This window comes from Syngnathus typhle, linkage group LG16, assembly GCF_033458585.1.
Source record: "Syngnathus typhle isolate RoL2023-S1 ecotype Sweden linkage group LG16, RoL_Styp_1.0, whole genome shotgun sequence".
Taxonomy (NCBI): domain Eukaryota; kingdom Metazoa; phylum Chordata; class Actinopteri; order Syngnathiformes; family Syngnathidae; genus Syngnathus; species Syngnathus typhle.
Window position 1 is genome coordinate 4,921,677 of NC_083753.1, and position 26,843 is coordinate 4,948,519.

General features: G+C 48.7%; 2 protein-coding genes and 1 pseudogene across 3 annotated transcripts; all 3 read right to left on the reverse strand.

The window, feature by feature from the left end:
- Nucleotides 1–369: 369 nt before the first annotated feature.
- LOC133168952 (transcription regulator protein BACH2-like) lies at nt 370–11,288 on the reverse strand. Of its 2 annotated transcripts, XM_061300693.1 has the most exons (6): nt 11,012–11,288; nt 8,579–8,855; nt 6,943–8,337; nt 5,829–6,035; nt 5,045–5,410; nt 370–4,921 (listed from the first exon to the last, which is right to left on the reverse strand). In XM_061300693.1, the coding sequence occupies exons 1-5, from the start codon at nt 11,137–11,139 to the stop codon at nt 5,054–5,056; spliced, it is 2,364 nt and encodes a 787-aa protein (XP_061156677.1). In that variant the 5' UTR covers nt 11,140–11,288; the 3' UTR covers nt 370–4,921; nt 5,045–5,053. The 2 variants fall into 2 exon arrangements, with proteins under 2 accessions (XP_061156677.1, XP_061156676.1); XM_061300692.1 differs by having other exon boundaries at nt 370–5,410.
- Nucleotides 11,289–11,441: 153 nt separating this feature from the next.
- On the reverse strand, nt 11,442–17,027 carry LOC133168955 (mitogen-activated protein kinase kinase kinase 7-like). Its single transcript, XM_061300702.1, has 14 exons — nt 16,821–17,027; nt 16,114–16,224; nt 15,891–15,956; nt 15,616–15,661; nt 15,002–15,140; nt 14,508–14,632; nt 14,215–14,343; nt 13,962–14,092; nt 13,633–13,717; nt 13,315–13,445; nt 13,114–13,237; nt 12,930–12,991; nt 12,625–12,740; nt 11,442–12,268 (listed from the first exon to the last, which is right to left on the reverse strand). Exons 1-14 carry the CDS (start codon nt 17,010–17,012, stop codon nt 12,097–12,099), a joined length of 1,629 nt encoding a protein of 542 aa, XP_061156686.1. The 5' UTR covers nt 17,013–17,027; the 3' UTR covers nt 11,442–12,096.
- Nucleotides 17,028–17,176: 149 nt separating this feature from the next.
- On the reverse strand, nt 17,177–26,199 carry LOC133168949 (disheveled-associated activator of morphogenesis 1-like; annotated as a pseudogene).
- Between the last annotated feature and the right edge of the window lie 644 nt (nt 26,200–26,843).

The window sequence follows — 26,843 nt, forward strand, 5'->3', positions numbered from 1 at the left end:
GAAAACAAATCTCATCTCACCCTTCAACTCAAATCCCATGGGTCCCAAACATTTGCTCTTTTGGATGAGAAGCACCTTAAGCTGATTGTACGAAGGAAGGCACCGAGCAGGATTGCGGTATTTCTTTGGTCTTCCTGGAGACCTTTTGAGAAAAAGAAAAAAAGCAACAACAACCTGGATTTTGAAGCCTTTTCCTAGAAGGACGTTTGATTGCTTCTGTAACATGGACTTTTTTCTTTTGAAATGAGACTATTATAATCCCTTTGTAAGTCTGTATAACTATTTACATACGGTCACTCGATGCTAACCAAACGCTTCGCTAACGGCCAAGGCGTGGGAACATAAAATCAAGACACGCTGCACAATAACAACCATGCTTTTTGTTTTATTTATTCCTCGACAAAAAAAAAAAAAGGTTTCGTCTCATGTTTTCATACCAAAGGAATGTGACGTGTTGCACATTTACCAAAGAAATCTTCTCGAAACTAAATGTGCCATTTGAACATTCAGAGGTACAAAATGAAATCAAGAGTGCTGAATCTGCCTAGAACAGTCGTGTTGCAGGTACTCAAAAAAAAGGAGAACATGTCAAAAGGTACAAATACAAGAATGTTCAAAGGGTAAAAAGTTACAAACAACGCCACGGAAACTACGTACAGTCTATCGTTACCCACAAAAAGAGGTATGTATGCTGAATTATCCAGGTAGATATGTTTGAAGTGCGTTCAACGGAGCTTTTCAGAAATGTCCAAATCTGAGAAACAAGTCGAGCTAGTTGCAGCTGGAACGGACAACAAATCAGTTGAAGTAGTACTTCCTTTCATTTCCACCCAGTGAAAAAGGCCCGAGAAGAGCGTCACAATTATCGGCCGAGCCGAGCTGCATTCAGAGGCGTTGAAAATGGCAATGCTTTGTCGTCAGCAGCGGCGCTTCCCACTCAAAAGGAAATTGTGCACAAATTCAAATAACGGCGTCGTTTGTTTTCGAGGCTCGTTGGAGACGAGCGACAGAAACTCTTGGCGCGCCTGCTTCCGCACAATACAATAGGAGCGGCAATGCACACAGGCAAGGCTTTTGGCATGGGACCATTTTCAGAGTTACTACTCTTTGCCCATGCTCCAAATTGATTTCTGTGACTGGCTGGCTGGCTGGCTGGCTGGCTGGCTGGATGGATGGATGGATGGATGGATGGATGGATGGCAAAAGCAAAGCAAAGCAAAGCAAAGCAAAGCAAAGCAAAGCAAAGCAAAGCAAGGCAAAGCAAAGCAAAGCAAAGCATCATTGCATCGGCGCATCAGTGCCGTTGCTTCTCCATCAACACCTCTGAATGCAACATTAGTTGAGCGGAAAGAGAAGAAAACACAAATAGCCACCAGTTCAAAGCACACACTGAAACCAGTCAAGGCATTTTCAACACAAGAATGTCAACCTTATTATTTAGAAGCGCAAACTTTTCATTTGTCATTTAGATGTTTTAAGTGCAATTTCATTTCCATAAGCTTCAAGTTAGCATCTACACTTTATGGAGAAACAAAAGAGTCCAAATGAAATAAATACAAGTAGTAAACAATCATTATGAAAGGTACTATGATCTTTTAGTTTTGACCCTTAGCAAAATAAAAAAGGAAAGTGTTCATCCGCCTAGCGCTTGGGGTGCAATCTGCTATTCCCATTCTTGTCATTTAAAGGCAGCAATATTTCCATTTTCATTTGGATTGGCTGCTTTGATCATTTATTTACTATTGAACAATCTTGTTCTCCATATTTACACAAAGGGAAGATATATACACACACGCAATCGTTATTTTTCTCACCCCCCAGTGGCCTCATCTTCACCATACGAGCATTTCACCATTATCATGACATATACTAAGTGACATGAAATCAAACCTTTGTAGGAGAAAGAAAACTTAGCTGCACTTGTCATATGTTTCCCTCCAATTCATCAACATTTAGCTAACTTACAAAATGCTTTTCTAATGAACTTCATAACGGGGTCTTAGTAGTACCTTTACAAAAGCAAAATAAAACGCAATACAGTCAAATCGTAAACATGCTCACTCGTCTTAAGGAAAACATTACAACTTACACGCGAGTACACGTGTGACTAGTACTAAATTAACGGGTGGAATTGTTAACTAGAACGACTGTGAGAAAGCTGCCCATCATCTATGTCATTTCACCTCCACCGTAGCCCAAATGAATAAAGTTCACATTTACGATGTCATACGAAGCCGACCAATTTCTACTGTGGAAAAACCAGCCGCAATTGCAAGAGGGAAAATAATTTGCGTTCCAGGCACGCACGCCCGCACGTACGTTCAAGGCCCGTCAATGATGCCGCTACGTACTGTCAAGTAAGCAGAAGAGGCCTTTGTTTGGTCGACATTGCAAACGGCTTCAACATGGGACCTTCAACCTGGAACAAACGACGACGGCGGCGGCGGCGGCACTCCGCCTGGCCCTTCCTTCCATTTGGCATTACCCCGACTCAATAATGCACCAGTGTGGTTTTAGCGTATTTGGGGAAAAACGCTGCCACATTGACATCAAAACGTGTGTCGCGTGACAATGGGCTAACGGAAGCATCAAACCTTGGTGAAAAGAAATCACAAGTTAGATTGGTACAAACGTGAAATGACAATTAGATCCCACTTTTGGCTTGCATGAAGCAGACGGATGATCACGTCGTCTGTCCTTTCTTTGACCGTCTTAACAAAACTAGCCGCCATCTCCCAAGTATGCAACTGTGACTGAGAGACGCTACAATGTTTCTACTCCCAATTTACGCATGGACGGGCAATAGGTTGCGAGGAGCACATTTGGTGAATTGATCTCTTCTCTCATGACATGAGAAAGAAGAGTGAGACGGGAACAAGTTGTCTCCAACGACAATCGTCGTTTTGCTGACACAGACGTCGGTCGCTACAGCTTCTTCGACTGGGATTTCCGGTAGTTTTTGTCGATCTGCGCACGTCAACGTGATTTGTTCCGCGTGAACACCCAAGGCCTAATCGGATCAATATTTTTAGCATCCCATCATCATTGGAATTGATTGAAGAAATATGAAAGGCTACCCACGGCCAGACAAACGGATTACTTTTCATTGGAGCGACGTCATCAAAACATTCAAAATAGAGTTACAGAATTGTGAGGAGCACGATAACTCGTGAGATACTTGGGGGACAAAACACTTGTGCATCATTGGGAAGATGGATCGGAGCAATGTTAAGATAGGCACGTGCGGAAGGAATATTGTTTGAATGAAAACATTTAGTAAGTTCCATCCATCGTTAGGCATATGCCAAGTTTCAAAGAAAAACAACGAAATAGGCACATCCATTCAACAAAGACAGTTGGATGTAGAAATGTTGCATAATGACACTTGCTCTTTTTGACCATTTCCTCAAATGTATGCAATCCCCCTTTAACAGCAAAGTCTTGAGTCAATTACAGACAAGTTGAGATGGATTGTGCCTCAAGAAAAGCTCCACAAAGTTGTACTAGGCTGTTTTGGGAAGCTCAAATTCAAATCAAATCAAATCAAATCAAATCAAATAGACATGCATGTCCTTTGACATTCTACTTGTTTCAGCAGTAGACTCTTCCTTAACCCTTTTCAAGCAAAACCCAAACTTCTAAGAACACTGCTGAACAAAACTCAAATCAACACTCGTCAATGAAGCCTCCAGATCAGGGTGTTGAGTAACACATTTGGCAAAGTGTGGGCGGGACATCTTCAAATAGCTTGGGACTCACCCAGCTCCTAATATCCTCATTCAGGCTGAATGGCCAACCATGTTTTTAAAAAACACAAAGTTGACAAACAGATGTGGAAGTTGCGCTATTGAGCACTGCTGCACCCAAGACGCACGCCATTGGCCCAATGCGCAAAATTGCTGCAAACGGCAGGCAGGCGGGCAGGCAGGAAGGCAGGCAGGCATGGCAGTTGGCAAACCTACGACCAATCGCGACGCTGGCATTTGCGTCGCAAAGGCAAAATGAGCGCTGGCTTGGGGGAGCAGATTTGAAACCCCATTTACTGACATAATATACATTGGCCATTTAGCGCTCCTATGATGGAACTGGGCAGATTTCAACCAAATGTTATTTTGCGGGAAAGTCATATCAAGGGAACTTAAAAACAACAACAAATGTTGCTGTGTTTTGTTTGAACTGACCTCCCACCAGCCAGCCAGCCAGCCAGCCAGCCAGCCAGCCAGCCAGCCAGCCAGCCAGCCAGCCAGACAGACAGCCAGCCAGACAGCCAGCCAGCCAGCCAGCCAGCCAGCCAGCCAGCCAGCCACCATGGTGCCTCAATTGAGCTGTGAAGGCCAAAAGTGATCTAAACAAAATTAGCGCCAGACAACCACATCATCCAAAATGTGACAATGCAAAAGAAAGTGTCACTTACCTGTAGGGACACACTTCCCATGGCAAGGCTGTTATTACCACCAAAATGGGAGCAACCCAAGAAAAACAAAAACAAAAAAAAGTGCCCTAGTCCCACCATACAGCCTGGGACAACAATGAGATCCCGAGCACAATTTGGACCAGCCACCGACGCACACGACATATGCCACAAAGTTTGTGGCCACGGCAAGTAGCATGGGGCAAAAAGGCTCGGCGTCTTAGCCGCTTTGCATGGCCACTATTTGCAGGACGCAAATGTCAATTGGGAGCCCAAGATTGTCAATCAAATGAGAAAAAAAGAGGTATGTACTTCAAGGTGGTCAACTTGCCAGATTTGCTGTCAAAAGGACTTGGGTGAACATTCGGAGAAATTCCTGAGTTGAACCTCCTGCAATGCCCGCAGGAAGGAGGAAAGCCGAGCCGAGCCGAGCCGAGCCGAGCCGAGCCGAGCCGAGCCGAGCCGAGGAACAAACAGTCAAAAGCTGCCCGTCATTTTGGGAAAAGATACCTGTGGAGGAGTATTGCTGGGAGAACCATTTTGCTGTCCCTTCCTTTTGAAACATCTACATACAGATCGATCGATCGACCGATAGATAGATAGATAGGAAGGCGCCCGCCCGCCGGCACTTACGACTGAACTTTAAGTGCCGTCGTGTCTCTTCTGTTCTTCCGTCGTGCATTTCTGAATCATTTCCTGACAGAAATCCACAGTTACGCTGGGACTGTAGATCTCCTCAAACGCCAGCGGGCCTTTTGCCGAGAGCTCCGCCCCCGGCTGCCCATCCTTGCTCTCGCCCGCCGACGCGCTTCCAACTCCGAGCGTCGACTTTGGAGCGCGGTAGGGGGCCTCGTCCATAGCGCCGGAGAGAGGAAGCGAGCGGCTGTCCTGCACATCTCGGCACACTTGCTGGGAGAGGAAGGAGAGGTTCTGCCACAGCTCAGACATGCACACCTTCAGTTGGTTGCGCTCGCTCAGCAGTTTTTCTTTCTCACACACCTGCGGCAGGAAGGAACGGTAAAAGCACGGTGAGTTGGATGCCGTCTGGGAGGGCTCAAAATTCAACAGCACGAGTGGGAACCTAAATTGACTGTGGAGCAAAAACACACATGGACGCCACTAGGTCAGGGAGGGGCAGCACACGGAACAAAGAAAGGAGGCACGCAAATACAGGCGAGACGACGACAAACACCTGCACAAGACACCGGTGGCTGAGGGTCAGGGAGGGAGCTGATTGGAAGACGCAAGGGCGGCAAGGGGCGGGGCGAACGAGAGGGGCTCACCCAACAAGACAGGAGGCGGGAGACACCCTCAAGCGCCAACATTACAGCTGCTCTAGCATCATTTGGGCTCAAGGGAGTAAGTAGGTGGAAGTCAAGTGACAACATTTCAAGACTTTTGCCTTTGTTTTGCCTACCAACTTGCGGATCTCGCTCTCCAGGTTCTGGATGCAGTCCAGCTTCCGTTTACGACAGCGCTGGGCGGCGATCCGGTTTTTACTGCGACGGCGAATGTCGTGAATGAACTCCAGCTGCTCTGAGGTCAGTTTGTGCATCTTGATGAGAATCTGGAAGTCATTGCGTGGCAAGTTGGTGATCTGGTCCACCGGAAAAGGGAGCTTTACCTAAATAGAACAACAAATCAATGAACGTGAGATTGGAATCGTACATCTGCTCTGACCTTTTCTAATTGGAGGCCGCCGTGCGCCATCCAATGTTGATCCTGAAATGAACTAAGATTCATATCCATTTGGGTTGAACGTGCACTCAACCTAGCGCATTTTGGCTTTCTCAACGCTTTGGTGAACATGCTCGTTCTGGGAACGGCAGTTTGCTTTTGTTCAAGGATGCCGGCTGGGGTCTTTCTTCTCAGAAAGTAAACAAGGCTTCAAGGGAAACAAATTCGAATCAACTATGAACTTTTCGTTTTTCACAAATTTCCAATTATGAACTGAACATTTTCAACCTTGTCAACTGAACTTTGAACGAGTTCACGTAGAAAATGAACTTTGCCAACACTGCATGGATGGCAGGAACCCATGCAGCCAGCCGGCCGGCCGGCCGGCCAGCCAGCCATGCAGCCAGCCATGCAGCCAGCCATGCAGCCAGCCATGCAGCCAGCCATGCAGCCAGCCATGCAGCCAGCCATGCAGCCAGCCATGCAGCCAGCCACTGGAGGGCAATGTTGTCTCGCAGCCAGCAGGCGGTGCTGTGGATCTACATACAGTACGGATACGGTGGAACGCTTGCCATTTCCCTGATAGTAATGTTGAGAATTTCATGATCATTTTTTCTTAACTAATTAATTATGATGACGTTCATTTAGTGTCTACTACCATCATCGTCATAAAAGACCAACTCACCCTAATCAAAATGGGAGCCACTGAGCTATTAACATAAATCAAAGGCCGCTCCCAAAATGGGCCGCCTTAAACTCACCGTACAAAAAAGCAGAATGTGAATATTTACGCCAATGAAAAGAAAAAAACAAACAAATCACAGGTAGCTTTTAAAGATAAAAGTCATTCGAACCTCAGGACCGGATACTCTGATGCCACTTTCGCTGTCTCCCTCGGAGAAAGAGCCCCCCGACTCGTCGCTGGAATTTCCACCGCTGGCGCTGAATCCCTGCTCACTTTTGATCTTGGCGCAACCCTGAGAAAAGACAAGCTCTCCACCACCGTGGAGCTCCCTGGCCTCGTCCCTGCTCACCAGGCACTGAGAGAGTTCAGACCTGCAGCCAGAGTGCAGCGGCGGCGGCGGCAGAGGGGAAAGGGAGAAGTCCAATTGTTGCAGGTTGGAAGAAGGTGGGCTGCTGCCGCTTCCCCCGTCCTCTGCGTACGAGAAAGAAGAGTGGGAGCTGCAAGTCTGAGTCAGGGGCTCCGACGGGACGGGGGAATAGCGCCACGTCTTGACGCAGTTTGGGATCAGACGCGAGCTGCCACAAGACGTCGTATCCGAGCCCGGGACTTTGTCATCCCCCCCGTGGTGGGGATGATGATGATCACTTACTGTTGAGGAGAAAATGACACTGCGTCTATCGAGCTCCCCTGAGGTTGTTGAGGAGGAAGAGGAGGAGGAGGAGGAGGAGGAGGCGGCGGCGGCGGCGGCTTTGCCGGCACACAGCGCTGCTCCCGCTACATCCGGCGGTGCGCTGGCCGCTTCCCTTTTGTCCTTGTGTCTGTGCTTGACTATCTCCCTGTAGTGGCTGAGGGACAGTCTGTTGGACAGCAGCTGCTCGATGGTGGCGCTCGGCACGCCGCTGAGATCCAGTCCCCCTCTTTGGAGGTAGGAGCGCAGGCAGGACGAAGGCGAGCGCAGGCAGGATGAAGGCGAGCCGCCGCCGCCGCCGCCACCACCGCTGCCGCCGCTGTGGCTCGGGGAGCACTCGGCCGCTACGGGAACCCCTTCCACTTCTAACTCCATCTCTAGCACCTCTTCCATGGACAAATCTCGGTTGCACGCGCGCCCGTCGTCTCTTTCGTCCTCAAAGATGGGTTCCTCTTTGATGTGCGAGGGGCTGATAAGCGCTTGCGTGGTGCCATCGCTGCAGTCGGTGAGCTGCGAGCTTACGGGGCTGCCGGAGTGACGGCTGGCCAAGATGGCGTCGTCGTCACGGCCCTCGCCGTCGTGCCGATACCCGGGAAGGTCGGTCGGAAGTGGCTTTGCGGTTGCTACATTGCTGCCGTGCTGCCCGCCGTCTGCGGAATGGCGCGGCTCGCAAAATTCATTGCTGTATTCCTTCTTGCCGCTCCGTTGCGTGTCATTCTGGAGCTGGGCTTGAAGAAAGCGGAAACAAGAATCCTCCAGATTGTGGACGCCCAGGAAGTCGGCGCACAGGATGACCTCGTGGATGTTCTCCCGGCTTAAAAGCAGCTTGGCCGTGTAGGCGAACTGGAGCAGCGGGGCAAAGCCCTTTGCGCTAACCTGCAGGAGGGACCAACACTGGGGTCAAACAGCATGGGCGGCAAAATCGAAATGCAAACTCCACTCCGTATTTGAATTGACATGCAGGTGATAGAATGGCTCTGCCTGCCTGCCTGCCTGCGTGGCTGCCTGCCTGCCTGCCTGCGTGGCTGCCTGCCTGCGAGGCTGCCTGCCTGCCTGCCTGCCTGCCTGCCTTCCTTTCAGCCAATGGCATTTTGCCGCGAGCGAGCGAGCCACCCACCTTGTCCGGGAGGTTAATGACGGGTTCCCCCGGCGGGCCGTTGTATCCCAGCAGGGCTTGCAGGAAGTAGCGGCTACTGGCAGCGAGGATGGCCCTGTGCGCTCGGACCTCCCTGCCCTCCACCACCACGGTGACGTCGCACAGGACGCCCTGTCGCCGCTGCTCTTCCAGGCTCAACAAAACATTGGCGCAGTGAACCTTGGACTCGTACACGTATACGGGCACGGTTGCCTCTGCCTCCTGCTCGTCCCCCGTCGACATCACTCCCGGTGGCGCCCTGGACGCAAAGAAAACACGACGGTAGCGCTAAGGCAGACGTTTGCCACTTCCCCCCCCCCCCCTTCTTTTTCTTTTCTTCATCTGCAAACATACGAGAAGGTCACTTTAGCTGAAATATTTGGCCCAGAAATACAAACGCAGAACAGCATGCTTATAGTACACCAATGAGTCCACTTGCAACAAACCACTTTGACGGAGTGTCTTTGTCCTACTTTTTCTCATCTCTGCCCCGATTATGTCTCACTTTCATCTGGGATATCCTATTTCTCGCTCATCCACGCATACAGACAGTATTGAGCACGTACGTAAGTATGAATGAGCGCTAGAGAAGACGGCATGGGTACTAAGCCAGCTTGGGATTGGCTGCCATTGCAATGCACAACACACACAAATGTAGCAGCCCAAGGGAACCATCTGATTGATTGCATGGGATGGCTACTTGGTCAAATATTTGGTCTGTTCTGCCAAAATATCTGGGATTTTCACAATGACCAACCCAAAAAAGCACAGATGCAGCACTATTGGCAAGACACTGACGCTTCATTTGCTCTGAGTGAGCCTGGCGGCGCCTTGCATCAGCCAGCGGCATTGAGGGAGGCGCTGTGATGAAGATCAAAGGGCTATAATCTATCTATCTATCTATCTATCTATCTATCTATCTATCTAGAAAAGACTTTTTGTGGTGGTGAATTCCTTTGTTTCTGATGTAGGTTAGACATTTGAAATGGGAACAAACTGGTCCATTGCAGCGCTTTTCCTGCCAAATGAGTGTTCCTCAGACACCATAATACTCCCTGAGCTAAAGAGCTTTAAGCTCTAGGTTCAGCTTAGTGACCTCTGCCTAGGCAATGTGCTCTTTAAGCAGGGTCCAAAACAACTGACCATCATCTCACCATCTGCTTCATGTCTGCACCAATCAGCGGCAAGCGTGCCAGATGGTTTGCCAGATCGGCAGCCACCAGATAAACAAGAAACGCCAACGCTGCAAGGCCTCGCTCGCTCGCTCGCATTCTTTCGATCCAATTCATATTTGGCGCATCTTGGAATGGAGTTCCTACCAGTCTGCAGCAAGAACACCAGTAAATATTTCATTGGCTTCAGTCACCTCGCATCTAATGGATTCATTTGAAGTATATGTTAAGCACCAGAGGCCGATGGAGCAAGAGAAGCAAAGTGCTGCTGCTGCAAGCGCTGAGATGCTCGGGGTGGAAGGCAGAAGGAACCCCAGGAAGGGATACAAAGCCAAGTTGAAGACCAATAGACTGGCTCACATTTGCCTTGGTTTGATTGGAAATGAAGCAGCCTCTGGTCTCGTCCTTCAGGTTGCCAACGGGACTAATAGTTACAACGTAAGCTTGGAGCAAATTGAGCAGATCAAGTGAAAGAAGGAGCGATCCATCCGCGGTGGCAGCAGAGGGCGGGAATACGACGAGGAGGGAGGGAGGGAGCGAGGGAGCGAGGAAAGGAAGAGGGGGGCTTTCCTCTCCTCAACTGAGCCGAGCTCCTTTGTCCCTTGCCAGCGCCTTTCTGCCCCACAATGACAGCAGGTAAAGCGGCACGACAAGCAGATCCTCGCGCCTCAACGTTTCCCACCTCGTCTTTCCAGACACATTAGAAAGCACACGATATTTACAGGCCATTTCAAGTGGCCAACTTGTGCAAATCCCGGCCATGCGTGTGCTCGCCCTGCCAGGCTCCAAACCGGCTCAGTCCAAATGACATCAGGCACCGTGGCGTCGGTTGGAACCTGCCCCTTTTCTTTTCAAACACCACACGCTTTGGCTGCAAAAGGGAACCAAACAACCGACATTTGGGTTGCTAATATGCTGGCTCAAGGGAACGAACGAACGGACGAGTCGGAAGTCAAAACACCTCGTGCAACAGTCATATCAGCATCAGCACAGCGGGGCACGGCCCCGCAAGAAACAACAACCGACAAGAGCATGGCTGCAACAAAAACAAGTGAAGGAGGGAGGGAAGGAAGGAAGCAAGCAAGGAAGGAAGGAAGCAAGCAAACATGCAGACAGACACCAATTCGGTGCTCCAGCGCGCCGCTTTTTTGTTTTAGCTGACAATACGTCGTAGTGCTCGCGCATTGTGAACGTAAGGTACAGCGAGCGAGCGAGCGAGCGAGCGAGCGAGCAACTAACTCACCCTTTTCTGCCCTCTCGCTCGCTCGCTCGCCCACGGTTGGTTCTCACAAACCAAAGTAGGTCTGCATCGTGCTCAATCCCCGCTTTCGTCGAAGAACACCAATCGCCATTTGAATGGGCTAGATGCATCAATCAATCGGTGCGTCGTGGACGGCTTTCTGTTCGCGTTAGGATGGAACGCCTTTTCTCCTCCAAGGGCTGCATTGTTGACATTGCTTTGCTGACGTCATGCTCGCCTCTCATTCACAACAAGGAAGGAAGGAACGGAAAAGAAAGAAAAGGACCGAGCCCCCCCTGCACTTTAGATGATACTGCCCGTCAATGCACACGTCTCACTCAGACATCTCATTGTACACTTAGAAGACTCCAGAAAAAAGGAAAACCAAGTGATGACATTCGTTTTTTCGAATGGGAATATTAAAAGAGAAAAGTTACATTCAGACCTTTATGTTGTTCAAAATAGGTGAATAAATACATTTCTACCATGGCTTAACAAAAAGGACGTTTGGTATCTGTTTGGTAGTGGTGGACCAACCATCACGCACGCGTGTGTACATTCCATACACTCGTTCGTTTGGGCACGGCCTATTAAGAATGACTTTCCAATTTGCAGACTCGTGTGAAATGCTATGACGTCACCGCAGCGGCCGTTTTCGTGTTCGCGCTCGTCCTCTTACGGTTACTGACGAGCTGGTGAAGGAAATGGCAGTTGAGGCCAAAACCTGACTTGCTTCCTCTATAAAAGTGGCCTGGGACATTTTGTTGAATCAACAATTGAACAAAGTTTGTGCAACGTTTTAAGTTAAAAACACTTGTGATGCTATTTTGAAGCTAAACCTGATTGTGCTCATGTTTTCTGCATTGTGATTGATTGATTGATTGATTGATTCCGCAGATAATGAAGGTGCTGTGAGGAATCGTTCAACATGAAAGGGTTCACTGGCTCTATGACTCCATGATAAAATGCATGTCTGGTTTTCTCAAGCCAACATGTCCTAAAAGTCCAGGCCAGTTCATGAATGAATAATGTTGCGTGCGTCCGTCCATGGGGTGTGTGTGTGTGTGTGTGTGTGTGTGTGTGTGGCTTTAGCTCTCTTGTTGGTCCAGGCTCTTTATCAGACTCAGTTTGTTTCGGAGGCCCTGACAGTAGACGGAAAGGCTGCTGTTGTCCTCCAGCAGCTTGCTGTGTTCCTGTATGATTCGAGATGACGTCTGGCGCGCTCTCTGACCCTCCTCCAACTCGGAGATCAACTCCTGCCTGGATCCAAAGGAAGACAATTTTACGTCAACTCGCTTTTCCAAGAATCTCGAGTGGCAAATGCAGGTATTTTGCAACAGAGTGCGTGTTTTATGAAGTCAGGACATCAGAGCTGCAGCTGCTGCTGTTAAGGAGACGCTCAGTTGCATTTTAGCTTTCTGCCACGAGACGGATAGCGGCCATTTACCTAGCCACAAGGAGACGAAGAAAAAGCGCGAATGATTTTTGAAAGCGTGTCCAAGGAGCAGTCCCGGCCGACCGCAGCCAACTATCCACATTGGTGACCCATTTGGGCCTTTTCAGATGTGCAGTCGAGTGAACTCGGCACACAGGATTGCAACCATCCTATCTCTTACTTTCTCCTGACGAGTTCAGCAACCTCGGACTGAACCCTGATGTATTCCTGAGCCATCTTGATGTGCTGCTCAAATACAGCCATAGACTCTTTGGAGTTAGGACATGGAGCCAGGGGCTGGGGAGAGAAAGAGCGAGAGCAAAAAAAAAAAATGCTGTTCAAGTTGCTGACAAGAGTCATACTTTGGATCAGACAAACTTCCACGTTATTTGTTTACCTAAATAGAGGTATAAATAAGCTCCATGATGTAAACCAGAGTGAGTCATCGTGCTCTGTAGTGGAGAGGTTATGATGAAAAAGCCTTACCTGTAACTGATGATCCAGTTTAAGGAAAGACGCGGGAACGGAGCCGTCGAGACCGTTTGTCGCTACGTATACGGGGAAAACACGCAGCTTTCAGACAATGTGCTCGATTGTCACAGTTGGGGCCAATCGCGCTTTTTGCATTCTCTGTTATCCCTTGCCGCAATGAGACGAGATATGGCGCTACCTTGCGGGCTAACGGTCATCCTCAACTCGGACTGACTGGTCGTCAAGACGGGGCTGGAGCAAGACGTGGGGCTTTGGGAGCGTCGCGCTTGGCCGGAAAGCCTGGACAGACCGGTCCGCAACGTCTGGACGGGCAGAAGAAAAGACACGGGTCGTAAAGAGCGCTCTCCGTACAGACGTTAGCGCCATTAGGTTCGATTACTTTGGATTGTTTAAACTGGAGCGGAAACCTGGACTCAAAACTTTTCAGAGTTTCCTCTCGGCCAAACGGGCTCGGGTCGTCCGGGTTCTCCTCGCTCTCGTAAGTTCTGATCGTCTGCTCGGGATACGGACCTGCGGACGGACGGCATCCAAATATTCCACAGGAGGCGGAGAAGTGGGACGCGACACTTATGCTTTTAGCCAAGTCATCGCTTGGATTAAACGCCAATCACTGTCCGTCTGGAACAATATGTAAATGTATGCGAGACAAGATAGAGGACCCCAAAAACAAAAAGACAGCCTATACTGCACCACCTACCTGTGTTTGAAGCAGATGACGAGCCACTCCGACTGGTTGATGACTGATGGGGGAGCCTGAGAGGTTCATCAGACCCTGGGAAGTACTGGGATGGGAACAATCAAAATACAAGTATATTTATGATGGATCGGCACAATAGTAGTTTGTAACAATAGTCCGGCTATTTGTTTGGGGTCAGTGCACAAAAGAGAAGCGCTTCAGAGAACGGATGGATACGAAATACTAAGCCCGCCCCGCCCCGCCCCGGAAGCGCACGTGATTTTGTATGGGCTCAAAGTTGCCGCCGGTGAGCTTGAGCAACCTCAAGCAAATGAAAAGCAAGCATGTGCCTTCATGAGACAGCTCATGGTGTTTTTGATGTGCTCCATGGATGGTCTCCGGTTGGGCTCTTTGTCCCAGCAGTGGGTCATCAGGGTCTCGATGGGCTCCGGAAGCTCTTTAATCAGAGGAGGCCGGGTCCCTGCGGCGTGAGCGACAACAGCCTGGAATTGAGTCTCTTACTTGAGCTGCACTATTGAATGATGGGCACTTTGCCAATCAGCGTAATGGGTGGTCGTCGTCGTCGTCGTCAGAAACGCTCACCTCTATGGACAGCCCACATGATACAAAATGCCGAACCTCCAATCTCGTCAAAGGGTTTTTTGCGGGTGAGGACCTCCCACAGGATAATGCCCCAACTAAACACGTCACATTTTTCACTGTAGTTACTACCTGAAGAACACACAAACGTTACAATGTTTAGGTGATGAGATAGATTCGGGTTTAAAAAAAAAAAGAAAAGAAAAAGGTGTACCTTAAAATGGCTAATTTGGGCAGGTGGAATAAATTGCATTTTCATCTTTTATCCTGTATTCTCTCTTCACGTGCTCACTCACCTTCAAAGACCTCTGGTGCCATCCAAGCGGCACTGCCTTTATTGTTGGTCATGTACGTTTGGATGTCACAAGCCGTTCCAAAGTCGCAGATCTTGAGCACGGTACCCCGTGACACCAGGAGTAAGCTGAAAAAAATGCCGTGGACAAGGAGCACAAACTCTGAATGCTATACCTACTTAAATGTTAAGTCAAAGCAATTCTTTCCAATAAATGTTCCCCGCGGCCCCACTCGTATTGTGGTTAGTGTTAGTGGCATATGAATTGCTTACTGAGTAAGCAGATTCTACACTGGAGCTCGGAGTAGCCACGCTTTTGAGGTTGGAGTCAACACCGGTTTTGGTGTGTCAAGAGATAAACATTCCGGTGATGTGTGTGTGTGTGGCTTTTTTTTGTTGTTGTTGTTTTTAGTTCAACAACGTCAAGGAAGTGACAGGGAAATGGAAACACTCTGCTGTTGAATAAGGATTTCACATTGTGCATCAAGTTCATCTTACTTTGGTGGTTTGAGATCTCTGTGAATTAATGCCTTTGGTTTCATGGCATGCAGATAAGCAACCCCCTGGGCACACTGCAGACACCAGCTCATCGCATGGGAGGCTGTGTAGGGCGCCTGCGGCTCAGCACTGTGCAGGACTGCAAAGACACATCGAAAGGGCTTCACTGTGCTTCTCTACGTTCGACGTTTACAGCGGATATAGCAAGTGGACAATCGTTGTTAATGTTAAAAAGAATGAGCCCAAGACGAAGCATTTCTAAACTCTTTTATAAGGCATTTCAAAACTTTGGACACTATTAAGCTGAGCGCGAAAAGGAATCCATTGCCTGTTATCGTGAATGGCAGCTTGTCATGCAGCTCGAGACGGAAATCGTCAGTCAGCAACTGACTGTAGTTGCTAACGGAGTTTTATTAATACTCCGCCATGAAATCACCATTCGCACTTCAAAGAAGTTTTGAAAGGATTGATCTGAATCTATTTGTTGACATCCCAAAAAGCTGACCGCTCAAGAGGGAGGGGCCTGTCAACTATTTGTACAGCAACTGTAAAAGGGGATTAGCAAATGTTTGTTACGCAAAGCCACATCCAAGAGCAAATTTGCATGGACTCACGGTTGTATAAAGAGCCACATTCGGCATATTCCATGACCAAACAGACCTGAGAATTGAAAAACAAAGTCACATGCTGTTAATGTTGGCTAATCAATCTGAAACGATGAGAAAAGATTGTGCACTGGCTAACTAACGGAGCTTGTTGAAAGCGCTCAGGAACCTTCTCGAATAAAAGCCTCGTTTTGTACTCGGTATTGCTCTCACTCCCCTGGGGATCAATCAAGGCGGAATTGTTCGTAAACAACAGGCAGGGCGAGCGTCGCAGGATTACTTACAGGATTGTCGCACGAGCCATGTAGTTTCACAATGTTTGGGTGATTCACTCTCGAGAGCTGGCGAAGCTGTACCGAGACAAAAAGGGGCAGACGCAAAATGTACTCATACGTGAGACAAAGTGTGACGTTCCACTTTGGTTTAGGCTTACCATAATGACAAACAGACAAAGACAGACCACGGACAGGCTGGGCAGCCCGGCATCGGAGCAAAAGTTCAACGTACCTCGACGAGAAAAGCTTTTCTTTCATTGTCACTCTCGATGGTCTTGATCGCTACATCTTTTCCTTTCCATACAGCTTTGAAGACAACCCCAAAAGTACCCCTGCCAACAGCCTGCAGGGAAAAGACACAAAGAAAGAAAAAGTCAAAGACTCACAACACAAAGCGAAATATTGGACTTACTCTAACGAAGATGACTTTAAAAAAAAAGAAATCGTAATATACACGTGCAGCGATCATATGAAATGTGTAACTATTGCAGGCAGCTCGTTTTTGCAATTCTTTGCGAAATAGCATGAATTCCCTGTCTGTCGGCCACAAAGGTACCGGGCCCGGATTAAGTTTGTTTGGGGGTTGTTGTTGGTTTTTTTGCGATACGTAGTTGGTTTTACTGTCATCTCCCTCGTTTTGTCTGTATGAAATGTGTCGACAGAATTGCTGATCAATAATTTTGCGTCTTGTGTTCAGATCAAGTAACAACATTCTTAGTTACGATTTGCAAATGCGAGTAAGGGTGACACGTCTGTCGTTTTGTTTAAATCCGAACGTATGTTATACTCGAAAAGATGTTGTTGTTTATTCTGCACAGCTTGAACGACTGACTCGTTTGGACGTATTTGGTAGCCCAATTTGCATCGATACAAGAGCAATCCGTAGTGACTCGCCCCCCAGCTTGCTTCTTTCGAAACTTGCAAGAGAGCGTTACTGACCGCTTCAACTTGGATGTCTTCGTACTGGATGTCTTCAAAGTGGTTAGCGGCTGGAGGCTCCACCATGGTCGCGTCGCAGCGCAGCGCAGCGCAGCGCAGCGACACAAATATTGCGCAAAAGTAAGGCAGATTGTTGGCTTTGAGCGACTCCAGGAAGTAAGCGGCGGAGTCTTCTTCTTGTTCGCTTGACATCTATTGGACGCATTAGCGCCACCGTCAGGTTATATCGGGCATTACCTTTTGATCGCGCCCGCCAGGGAGCCCCAGTTCAACCAACCGATGGGTGCCGCTGGGACTGAAAACCATCCTTTGTCCTTGACGTTTCAATGAGATTCAGAACAATTCGAGATGGGCTCTGTATTTGAATACTTTTAATAATCGTTCTAGATGGGCTTTGCATTGTATGGAGAAATCCCTTGGCACGTGCTCTTTGTTCTTGGTCAAAGCTCGAGTTGAAAGACAGGCAAATCAAATTTCAAATGATATTCCAATACTGCGAGACAGGTTACGACGGACACGGCTTCATAGGCGTGTGGCGCCCCTGCGATCGCATGGTCCGATACTGTCCGACACTAACAGCAACTTGAAGGAGATGCTGGCGGTTGGTTGCTCTTCAGTCACACGTCACCGGGAGAGCTTTGTCGCCGGTCTCTCCCGGTTGTTGCTGACAGTTTCTTGTCGCCGATGTCTTTTGCGAATCATTTTGGAGAGGTCCTTGTCAAACACTTGGCCGGAGCGAAGTGCCGACACCAAGTCATCAAATTCACCTCCCTCGTCTCCTTGCACATCGACTTGAGATTTCTTTGCCTTCTGCTCGCGCTCTCTCTTCATCTGGAGAAAAGCAACGAAAAGCAATGTTGAACTCCATTCTTAAAGAATCAACACGTATAGTATTTGTCCACAATGTTGCAATCGGTGAAAGTGAGGTTTTATTTTATTTTTTTATTTAATTGTCACATCAGACTGCTGCAGGGGATACAACTATGGAGACGCCGCGTTCCGTACCTTGGCCTCCAGGAGTTTGCGTTTTTCTTCCTCCTCCTCGCGTCGGGCCACGTCCTCGTTGGCCTGTTTGGCCTCCGAGAAAGACGAGAGGAACGTATCGAAGATGCCGAAGAATTCGTCGGGCTCCAGCTTGGCCGAGTCTTCTCCAAAGTGTTGTAGTGCTTTGGCGAGCTGCAAGCGCGAACGTTGACGAAAGTTCAAGCAACACTTGACGAGAAATATGTAGAAATAACTTACCAGATGTTTTGCCTCAACATAGGACTCCTCCACTTCAGATAAAGTGAAGGATGCCACAGTAAGGAACTGCGTGACCACAGGAACAAATCTATCCGTTGAGCCTAAAGACCTTTGACTTTGCTGGTACTGGAGTTCCTGCAAGTGCAGGTAGACACATACGTACATATGATAGAAAGACACATTGAAAACACGTGTACGGTAGGTCTCGTTGTAGCGAGCGCTATGTCTCTCGTTCATCTCCACAAGAGCCCTCAAAAAGGAATGAAAAGTTTAGTTTTTATGGTATTAATGGAAGGAGAAGAAAAAAATAATAAAATATATATATTCTTACCGCTTCGACACTTTTGATGGCGGATCGCAAATTGTTCATGTCTTTCTCCAATTCTTTCATACTGAAAGAAAGAAAGAAAGAAAGAAAGAAAGAAAGAAAGAAAGAAAGAAAGAAAGAAAGAAAGAAAGAAAGAAAGAAAGAAAAAGAAAGAAAGACGGCGAGACGGTGAGGAAAGAACGTATCGGGCCAAGCCAAGGCAAAGGCAGTTGCACTTACTTGACTTTTGCAGCTTCTGGCACATTTCGCAACTCTTGGCTCAGGGCCACAAAGCCAGGGAACTTTTTCTCCAACACGGTGACAATGTAGTTGAGCAGAGTGAGGTTTCTGCAAAAGGACTCCATTTCATAGCTTGCTAGAGTGTGCTGTACGAGGAGGCAACGGGAAAGCGTACTTGTCAATGCTCGACTTGGTGTCGGCAATCTTGTTTAAACTGGAAACTTTGAATCCGCAAGCGTTTCCCCGCTGTCCTTTGTTCATGTAGTTGCCCAAGGCCAGAACCACTTCCAAGAGTTGCCGCAGCGTTTGGCTCCGGGTCACCTCCCTGGATGCGGCGCGCAAAGCTGAAAAGAAGAAGAAGGCCTGCCAATGACGTCGGGCACGCACCTTTGCAGCAGCGAGCGCCTTGCTCAAGAGGTCACCTTTGATTTTGGGTTTGATGTCAGCCACCCTTTCAGCAAACCTTTTCTTCAAGTCAAGAGACAAAAGTCTCTGTTGGTAGTGGTTGATCCTAGAAGGGAAAGGGAACGGGGTTAGGGGAGATGCGAGGGAGGGAGGATGCGAGGGAGGGAGGATGCGAGGGAGGGAGGATGCGAGGGAGGGAGGATGCGAGGGAGGGAGGGAGGATGCGAGGGAGGGAAGACCAGGCTTTGGGCTCAAAACATGATTCGATTCCGGTATATTTTAGAAAATGAGGGCGTCTTTCCTAAAAGAGAGGGAAAGCCAAGCTAGAGGAATCCAGTGCTTAAGAAGTCAGTCCAAAGTTGATGTTCTGCGACAAACCAAGCTCGTCCCACCTGCTCATTTCAAAGAGGAAGCGGTCCGCTTTGGCCATCCGCTCCAGTTCGTGCTTGTGTTCCTCCAGCAGTTCAATGTCATTTTTTTCAGGAACAAATTTTAGAAGCTGAATCACACACACAAACACAACATACATGAAATGCATGCAGCTTCATGTTTGGCTCTACTGTCAAAATGAAAGCACGTGACAAAAACTGATTGGAGAAGAAGGCCAGAAAACATGCAGCATAATGAATCTATGAATATTGCACTGGATTGTGAGCTCGAATATTCTGCACACGTTACCTGTTCCAGCATGTCTCTTGGCAGATCTTCCTGTTCGTCCATGGATAGGATTGCGGAGCGAATTTCCCCATTTGTCAGTTTTAGCCTGTCACAGCACAGAAAAGCAGAACATTGCCATCAGGCCATTTTCTTTTCCTTTCTTTTCTTTTCTTTTCTTTGATCTTTCCATTTCCTGCAATGGCTTTTTGCTGACTGACCGCGAAAGGAGAATGTTGCAGTTGTGCGCTCTGCGACCGTCGATCACAGAAAGCTCTTTGACTCTCTTGACCACGGCGTTGTCGTCATCGCTTTCTTTCTGTCGAACGGGGAAATTGTTCAGTGTGAAGATCCCAAACGCAGAAGCGGTGTCAAGTGACGCACTTGTGGCCTCTGGTAAGCTGAGAACGTCTGCTGGAATTCTGCAAGATCCAGGACTTTGAATGCCTCCAGGTCGTCAATTTCTGTCCAGATGGTGCCTTTTATTTTGCTCTTTGGGGTGGGGGGAATAAAAAAAATCACCTGTTAAGTGTCATTGGATTTTTATTGGGAGCAGTGAATGGGAGTGCTTTAGCTATCTGCAGGCTAGACCAGAGCGACCCCCCCCCACCCCCCCTTACTATCAAGTGAGTCAAGCCAGCAGGCAGGCAGGCAGGCAGGCAGGCAGGCAGGCAGGCAGGCAGGCAGGCGGCAATCAATACTCGTACCTCAGGAAGCTTGCTCCAGTTGAAGGACTTCATTGGGTTGTCTGGCTGCGGAATATTCTTCTGCCTTATACTTCCGAGAGGAGCTCCTAGAGGAGGAGGAGGTGGAGGTGGTGGTGGAGGAGCAAATGGAGTATCGCCAAACGTTGGTGGGGGCGGAGGTGGAGGAAGAGCAGGAGATGGACGCAAACCTCCTGGTGTGACCGGAGGGCCGCCCGGAACACTCTGCAAATGACAAATGAGCAGATGACCTTGCTGATTTCTTTCGCTTTGACTTGGTGGACAAAAACACACGTTCAAATAAAATACGACCGTTTTGGATGGAAAAGCCCAAAAATCAATTCAAAGTGTGGAACGCAGACGGTAGTTTGAGTTGAGCTAGTTTCACCACAGTGTCGCTCGCAAACATACGGAAGAAGCCAGTTGGCTCAGGCGCGCCGAGACTTGGGCCAGTTGTTGTTGGGCTTGTTTGTGTTCATTGCTCTCCCGCTCCAGTTTGTCTTTCAACTTGTTGAGCATTGTCATCATGTCTTCTTTCTCCTTGTTCTTGGCCTCACACTCCCTTTCTTTCTTTTCCAAGCGTTGTTTGAGTGCCTGATGATCTGGGGGCGGGGTGGGGGGTGAGATGTCTTGAAAGCATTGAACCCTCACGCTTGCTTTCTTCTCACCTTTTCTCATTGCATCTGCTTGATCTTTCCAATGTCTGACTTCATTTTCCTTGACCAGCCTTTTGAGCAAAACATAAACAGATGAGGTTGAAGGCAACTTGTGTGGGCAATTAATACTACTTACATTCGAACGATATTTTGAACATTGAAGTCTTCCAAGGGAGCAAGGTCAGGATTTTCGCCTTTGTCTGTCTGCAGGACCAGCTGCTGAACAATCCGATCCAACAACACCCAGTATTGAATCATGGTACTGTTTTGCTTAACTGTGAATCCACAACATAGGGCGGGAGGGAGGGAGGGAGGGAGGGAGGGAGGGAGGGAGGGAGGGAGGGAGGGAGGGAGGGAGGGAGGGAGGGAGGAAGGAAGCAAAGAAGGAAGCAAGGAAGGAAGCAAGGAAGGAAGCAAGGAAGGAAGCAAAGAAGGAAGCAAAGAAGGAAGCAAGGAAGGACACAAAGAAGGAAGGAAGCAAAGAAGGAAGCAAGGAAGGACACAAGGAAGGAAGCAAGGAAGGGAGAGAGACACTCTTACATCGAGTTGAAATCCATTTGTCTCCATTGTAAATTGCCTTACATGGCATCATGAGACAATGCTGTAGCGCAGACAGGAGGTGAGGGTACGCTTCTGTGTGCGATAGACGTTTCCTGATCAACTCAAACATCTGGCTTGCGCTCTTGGTTTCCATATGAACCTGAAATCAGTCATAGAATCATATTCGGCATGGCAATCGTCGTCACGGGTTGTATTTCATGGACGGGGACCGAGCGAGTGGCTGGCCGGCCGGCTGGCTGGCTCACAAGGTCAAAACGTTTGGCCAACTGAAGCTCGTCGTCATTCCTCAGCATTTCAAAAAAGTCCAGATGTCTGCAAGACAACACACAGTTGCCATACGCTCGCCAAGTGGCAAAAGAATAAGGCTCCATACAAATTGCCCTTTCAGTGATCACACACACCTGTCCAGAGTGGCATTATCGTGGGAGCGAAGTTTATCAATGACTGTCTGGATGCCCAACATCAGGAACTCGTAGCGTAAATGGATACGGAACTCCAAACTGCTCTGAAGAAAAAGAGAAAAAAAACAAAACAAGACAATACAACACAACACAAGAAGAGTTGCTGACAGATATTACCTCGCCTGGTCCTTGGCTCAGCACGGCGTTAACGAAGGACATAATGGCAGTCTTCAGGTTCACTTCATCTCTGTAGCGACCTGTGGCTCGATCCAGGTCCGTCACCAGTGTCTGCACAGAATCAGCATCACGCGTCGCACAGTCATGTGGCTGTTTCAGACCAAATCCTCCACTCCAATCATTGGTGAAAGAGAGGAGGATGGGGAAGGGTCACAATGACAAAATGCAAAAAGGATCCTCGTTGCACGTCCGAAGCTTTAAACGTCAACAAGATGCCAGGGACTTCTTGTCTTTGGTATTTATCAGCTCAGCGGCCTAGTGGTAGAGTGTCCGCCCTGAGACTGGAAGGTTGTGGGTTCAAACCCTGGGCGGCCGGGTCATACCAAAGACTATAAAAATGGGACCCATTGCCTCCCTGCTTGGCACTCAGCATTAAGGGTTGGAATTGGGGGGGTTAGATCGCCAAATGATTCCCGAGCGCGGCGGCACCCACCGCTGCTGCTCACTGCTCCCCTCTCCCCCAGGGGATGGATTCAAATCACACGGGGATAGGTTCAATGCAGAGGACAAATTTCACCACACCCAGATATGTGTGTGAGACAATGATCATTGGGACTTGAACTTAACTTGAATTTACAGCGACCGCTATTGACTGCTTGCCGCGGGGCCTCGGACGTCAGCTTTCAACTGAACTCAAGCGTGCAAAATCAATGGCTCAATATGTGTGACCTGGAAGCGTGTTCTCTCTGAGGCAAAGGTCTGGTAGTTGAGCATGGCCTCCAGTACTTTCTTATGGCCTCCGGGCACCAGGCAAACTGCACCCAGAATCTCCAGAACGGCAACCTAGGAGAAAGACAATCAAAGTCCCGCCGCATTCTCCAATAGCTTGCCAAGAGACGTTCACATGTCCTTTCTTAGAACAAAGGCGAGACACGTGCAGATTCACCAAATGACAACAGTCGCACCTAGAGCAATACGCTGAAGTTTGTAAACGGTAGTCCACATCAGATGGCTTATTGGGGCCTTCGAAACCACTTCTCAAAAGGCAACGTCGCATTCGGGAATATATTTCACTGGCTGACGCTCTCGCATCGGCGTGCGTACCTTGGTTTGAATGTTTTCCGCGGCGAGGCTTTGCGCGATGACGTCGATGCTCTGGCCGTGTCCCAGAACGTGAGCTCTTCCCTGCGAGTTGTTCATCAGAGCCTTGACACAGCCAATCAAAGACGTGCGGACGGGGGACTCGGTCCTCTCGTCGTCCATTGACTTGAGAAAGTTCAAGAGACACGATAGGCCGTCCAGCTCCAGAAACCTCGTGACAAACCTGTGTGAGATCGAGCAGAGAGCTGCAAAGAGTTGAAAAGGACGTACAAAGACTCTGAGAGTCCGAGAGCGAGCGCAGTCGAGGGGAGACGGCCGGCGGCTTTGGTGACTTCAGCGCGGCACGGCATCTCTCCGTTTTGCAGATTAGGCGGCGCTGTCGGCTTCTTCGAGCCGCGATCTCCGGCTCTCTCGCCGGAGCCGAGCGCCAAGCGGCCGGGATGAGAGTCAACGCCTCCAAATCCGAGACCTGGGTCGGAACGCCCTCTCCGGATGGCTCTGGTAATTGTAGCCTATAGTGCGAACGTACCTCATGGGTTGTGTCCTCAGAGCTGTTTTGAGGCCTTCGACAAGCCTTTGTCTTCGCAGATCTTCTTCATCCTCCATCATCAGCAAGGTCTTTCTCTGACAGACAGACAAACAATCCAAAGCAAGCTATACTTTGAAACTCTTCACTTCTTTCAGTGTCAAAAGAAATGGTCATCGACTTACAGTGGCCATTAAATGGAGCTGGTCAATATAATACTCTGGAAGGCTAGTTGCTCCTTGATTCTCTTCTACCTCCTGAAATACAACCCCATATGAGCCAAAAGAAATTGCCATCGGCAGCGCAATTCCACACGCACGCTGAAGGAAAGCAACATTGCTGCTCAATGAGATGTGCTTCTTACCATCTTCTTACTCCAGTAAAGCTTCCATTTTTTCTCCGCTGGCAATGCAAACATCCCAGCGCGGTGCTCCTCTGTCAGGTCCAGTTCATCCTTCAAGACAGGGGGAAGGAAGATCAGAAGAAAGGAGGGAGCCCAAGCCGCTTGCATCTCGCCGAGTGGCAACGTCATTTCGATTTCTTTGTGCGTCTTGGCACGTGAAGAAATTGACAATAAAGCCGACTGTTGACTTTGAGTACTCACAACCAGCTCGGCGAACATAGCGTCCAGCTCTTGGGCGGGGGGCATCGCTAAGGTGGGCTCCAGTGCCGCCGCTGCCCTGGCATTGTGCTGCAAGTGGCTTATTTCTACTTGCTCCTTCTTGAAACAGCAAGGGAATAAGGTGGCAAACAGGTGCCCCCCCTCAGATGTCATGTTCCCTGGCTTGCCTAAAAACAGAATAGCAAGGCTTATACCTTGAGCGTGATAGTCATTCTCCTTTCATTGGCTGGGCTGGGCTGGGCTGGGTACACGTGCACAATATGACAGGCAGAACAACAACATTTGCATTGACCTAGCTCTTTTGATGAGCGCTGTCACAATTTACCAGGTGAAATGAGTACTGTCTCCTATGGTGCTGTTTCCTGTTGGAACGGAGGGCGGAAAAAAAGAACAAATCAGCCCCTTTCCGCACATAGACCAAGTCCCACACGCACTCACACCGAGGGCCTGTTTGGAGCGCGTGTGGGAGGAAAGCCACGCACGCAGGCCCGCCCGCCCGCCCGGGAGCAACATGCAAAGGGTACGCAAAGTGCGGGAGCTGGAATCCAAGCGCGCGCGCCCCGCACCTTGTGCTGCGCTGCGCTGCGGGCGGGCGGCTCAGTGTGCAAAGCAGTACCCCGTGCACAGTGGCGCTCCGTCATGGCTAATTCCTCTCGTCAGTTATTAATGATAACCACCACTTTGCATCATCGCCATACTACACATAATGAAGCCACAATCATTTTGTTCATTCATAATTCTTTTCGACAGCGCGTGAGGCCAATTCCATTTTGTTATTAGTGTGGAATGATGAGGAGCTTAGCTACTTTGAAATGTAATACAAAACAATGCTGGGACGCTTGGCATATTTATGGAACAGTGAGTTTTGCTTCCTTGCTTTGCCATCATTGTATCAGCTACTAAAAGAGATTGAGCGATAGAAAAAACTGTGGCTAACACAGCTTGTGAGATAATGTTGTAGTCCTTCAACAATTTAGCACACAGTGCAGTTTCTCTAGGTGCCAACTTGGGACTGACGTTCTCATGGACATGAGATGAAAACACAACATGCCTCTGTTTAAAATGTTATGTCGAGACAAATCATTTTCTATTCTACTCTCCTGGCCAACTGCGGCTAGTTTCCGGAAACAAGAGCGCTTGCTTCCAAGTTCCAATGTAAAGAAGCACTCAGGTATTCCATTCACGTGCACACCCTTCCAGCTTCATTTAGTATACAACAATGTGACAAAAGAGTAGCAATGCAGCGGGCTACGAAACTCTTGACCTTTGTGGGATGGATGAGACGAGCTCCTACGTTATGCAGTGCCATGCCATATTTGGCAGGTACCAGAAGATGTCATTGAAACATTTCAACTCATTTCTTGTCTTTATGTGTGTGTGTGTGTGTGCGTGCGTGTGTGTGTGTGTGTGTGTGTGTGTGTGTGTGTGTGCGTGAGTGTGTGCGTGGTTTAATGCTTACAACCAACAGCGGTGACAAAATGGACAAAAAAGTTGCCTTGTTGCCTCCGCCTTCCACAAACAGCCCAGATCTTGAAGGAGATGAAACCCCTGGCTGCTATTTAAGAAAAGGATCATCCAAAGTCATGTCATTTGGTGGATTGCATCAAAAATGAAAACCGTGCATCTTCCACATCAGCTCGTTCGTTTGTTTCTTTCCCCTAATCTGGAGGCAAAAATCTTCACACAAGGTCTCCTCTGCTTTCTGATTCCAACGAGCAAAACCGAGCTGCGTTTGGTTCTCCAGATGAGGCAGGTTGACAGTGCACGCAGTTATGTGGAGAGCTAAAACACACACGACTGCATTCCTGCTCCAGGCAGTCACACCCCGACCTCACCCACTAGATTTTCTGCCATGGCATTCAGAGAGAGAGAGCGAGCGAGCGAGCGAGAAGCTTGTTTGCCTGCTTCTGTATGGAGATTGCAGCTCTTAGAATGCATACCTCAAATATTTCCTCCCCCCCCCTCTGCATGCTGAAACTACGTCACTTCAAATTGGCATTCACCCTACTTCCTCATTGGCACTCACTCATTTGTTCTTGGTTCCGTTTGTTCCTCTAATGACGCATTTTGCCAATGAGAAACTAAGTATCAACCATCATTGCACTAAATCAACGTCACGTATTGTGCATTGTGATGGCTCACAGCACAGTCGCAGGCCATCAATACTGACTGACTGGGGCATGCATGCGCTGTCCTGGATGACCATTCGGTAGAATGCCAATCTCCACCTTATTCGCAATCTTCCAGCAAAGTGCTTGTTTTTATTTGTCAGACGTTTGCTATGGTTTCATTTGTGAGCGTATATCAATTGCGACCATTAGGCTTTGTGGAAAAATGCCTCCAGGAAAGAATGAGTTAAGCTAGCTCACGACCGTCTTACTTTCAGATCTTCTGACGTATCCAAGTCAAGTTTTGAAGTGGCAAAAT

Coding starts and splice junctions, on each gene's coding strand:
- LOC133168952 (XM_061300693.1), bottom strand. CDS start 11,139: ATGCATCTAGCCCATTCAAATGGCGATTGGTGTTCTTCGACGAAAGCG. Junction 8,856..11,011: donor GAGCGAGAGGGCAGAAAAGG/GTGAGTTAGTTG, acceptor CTTTGCGTCCAG/GGCGCCACCGGGAGTGATGT. Junction 8,338..8,578: donor TCATTAACCTCCCGGACAAG/GTGGGTGGCTCG, acceptor TCCCTCCTGCAG/GTTAGCGCAAAGGGCTTTGC.
- LOC133168955 (XM_061300702.1), bottom strand. CDS start 17,012: ATGTCAAGCGAACAAGAAGAAGACTCCGCCGCTTACTTCCTGGAGTCG. Junction 15,662..15,890: donor ATGGCTCGTGCGACAATCCT/GTAAGTAATCCT, acceptor TTCAATTCTCAG/GTCTGTTTGGTCATGGAATA. Junction 14,093..14,214: donor CATGTGGGCTGTCCATAGAG/GTGAGCGTTTCT, acceptor CTCACGCCGCAG/GGACCCGGCCTCCTCTGATT.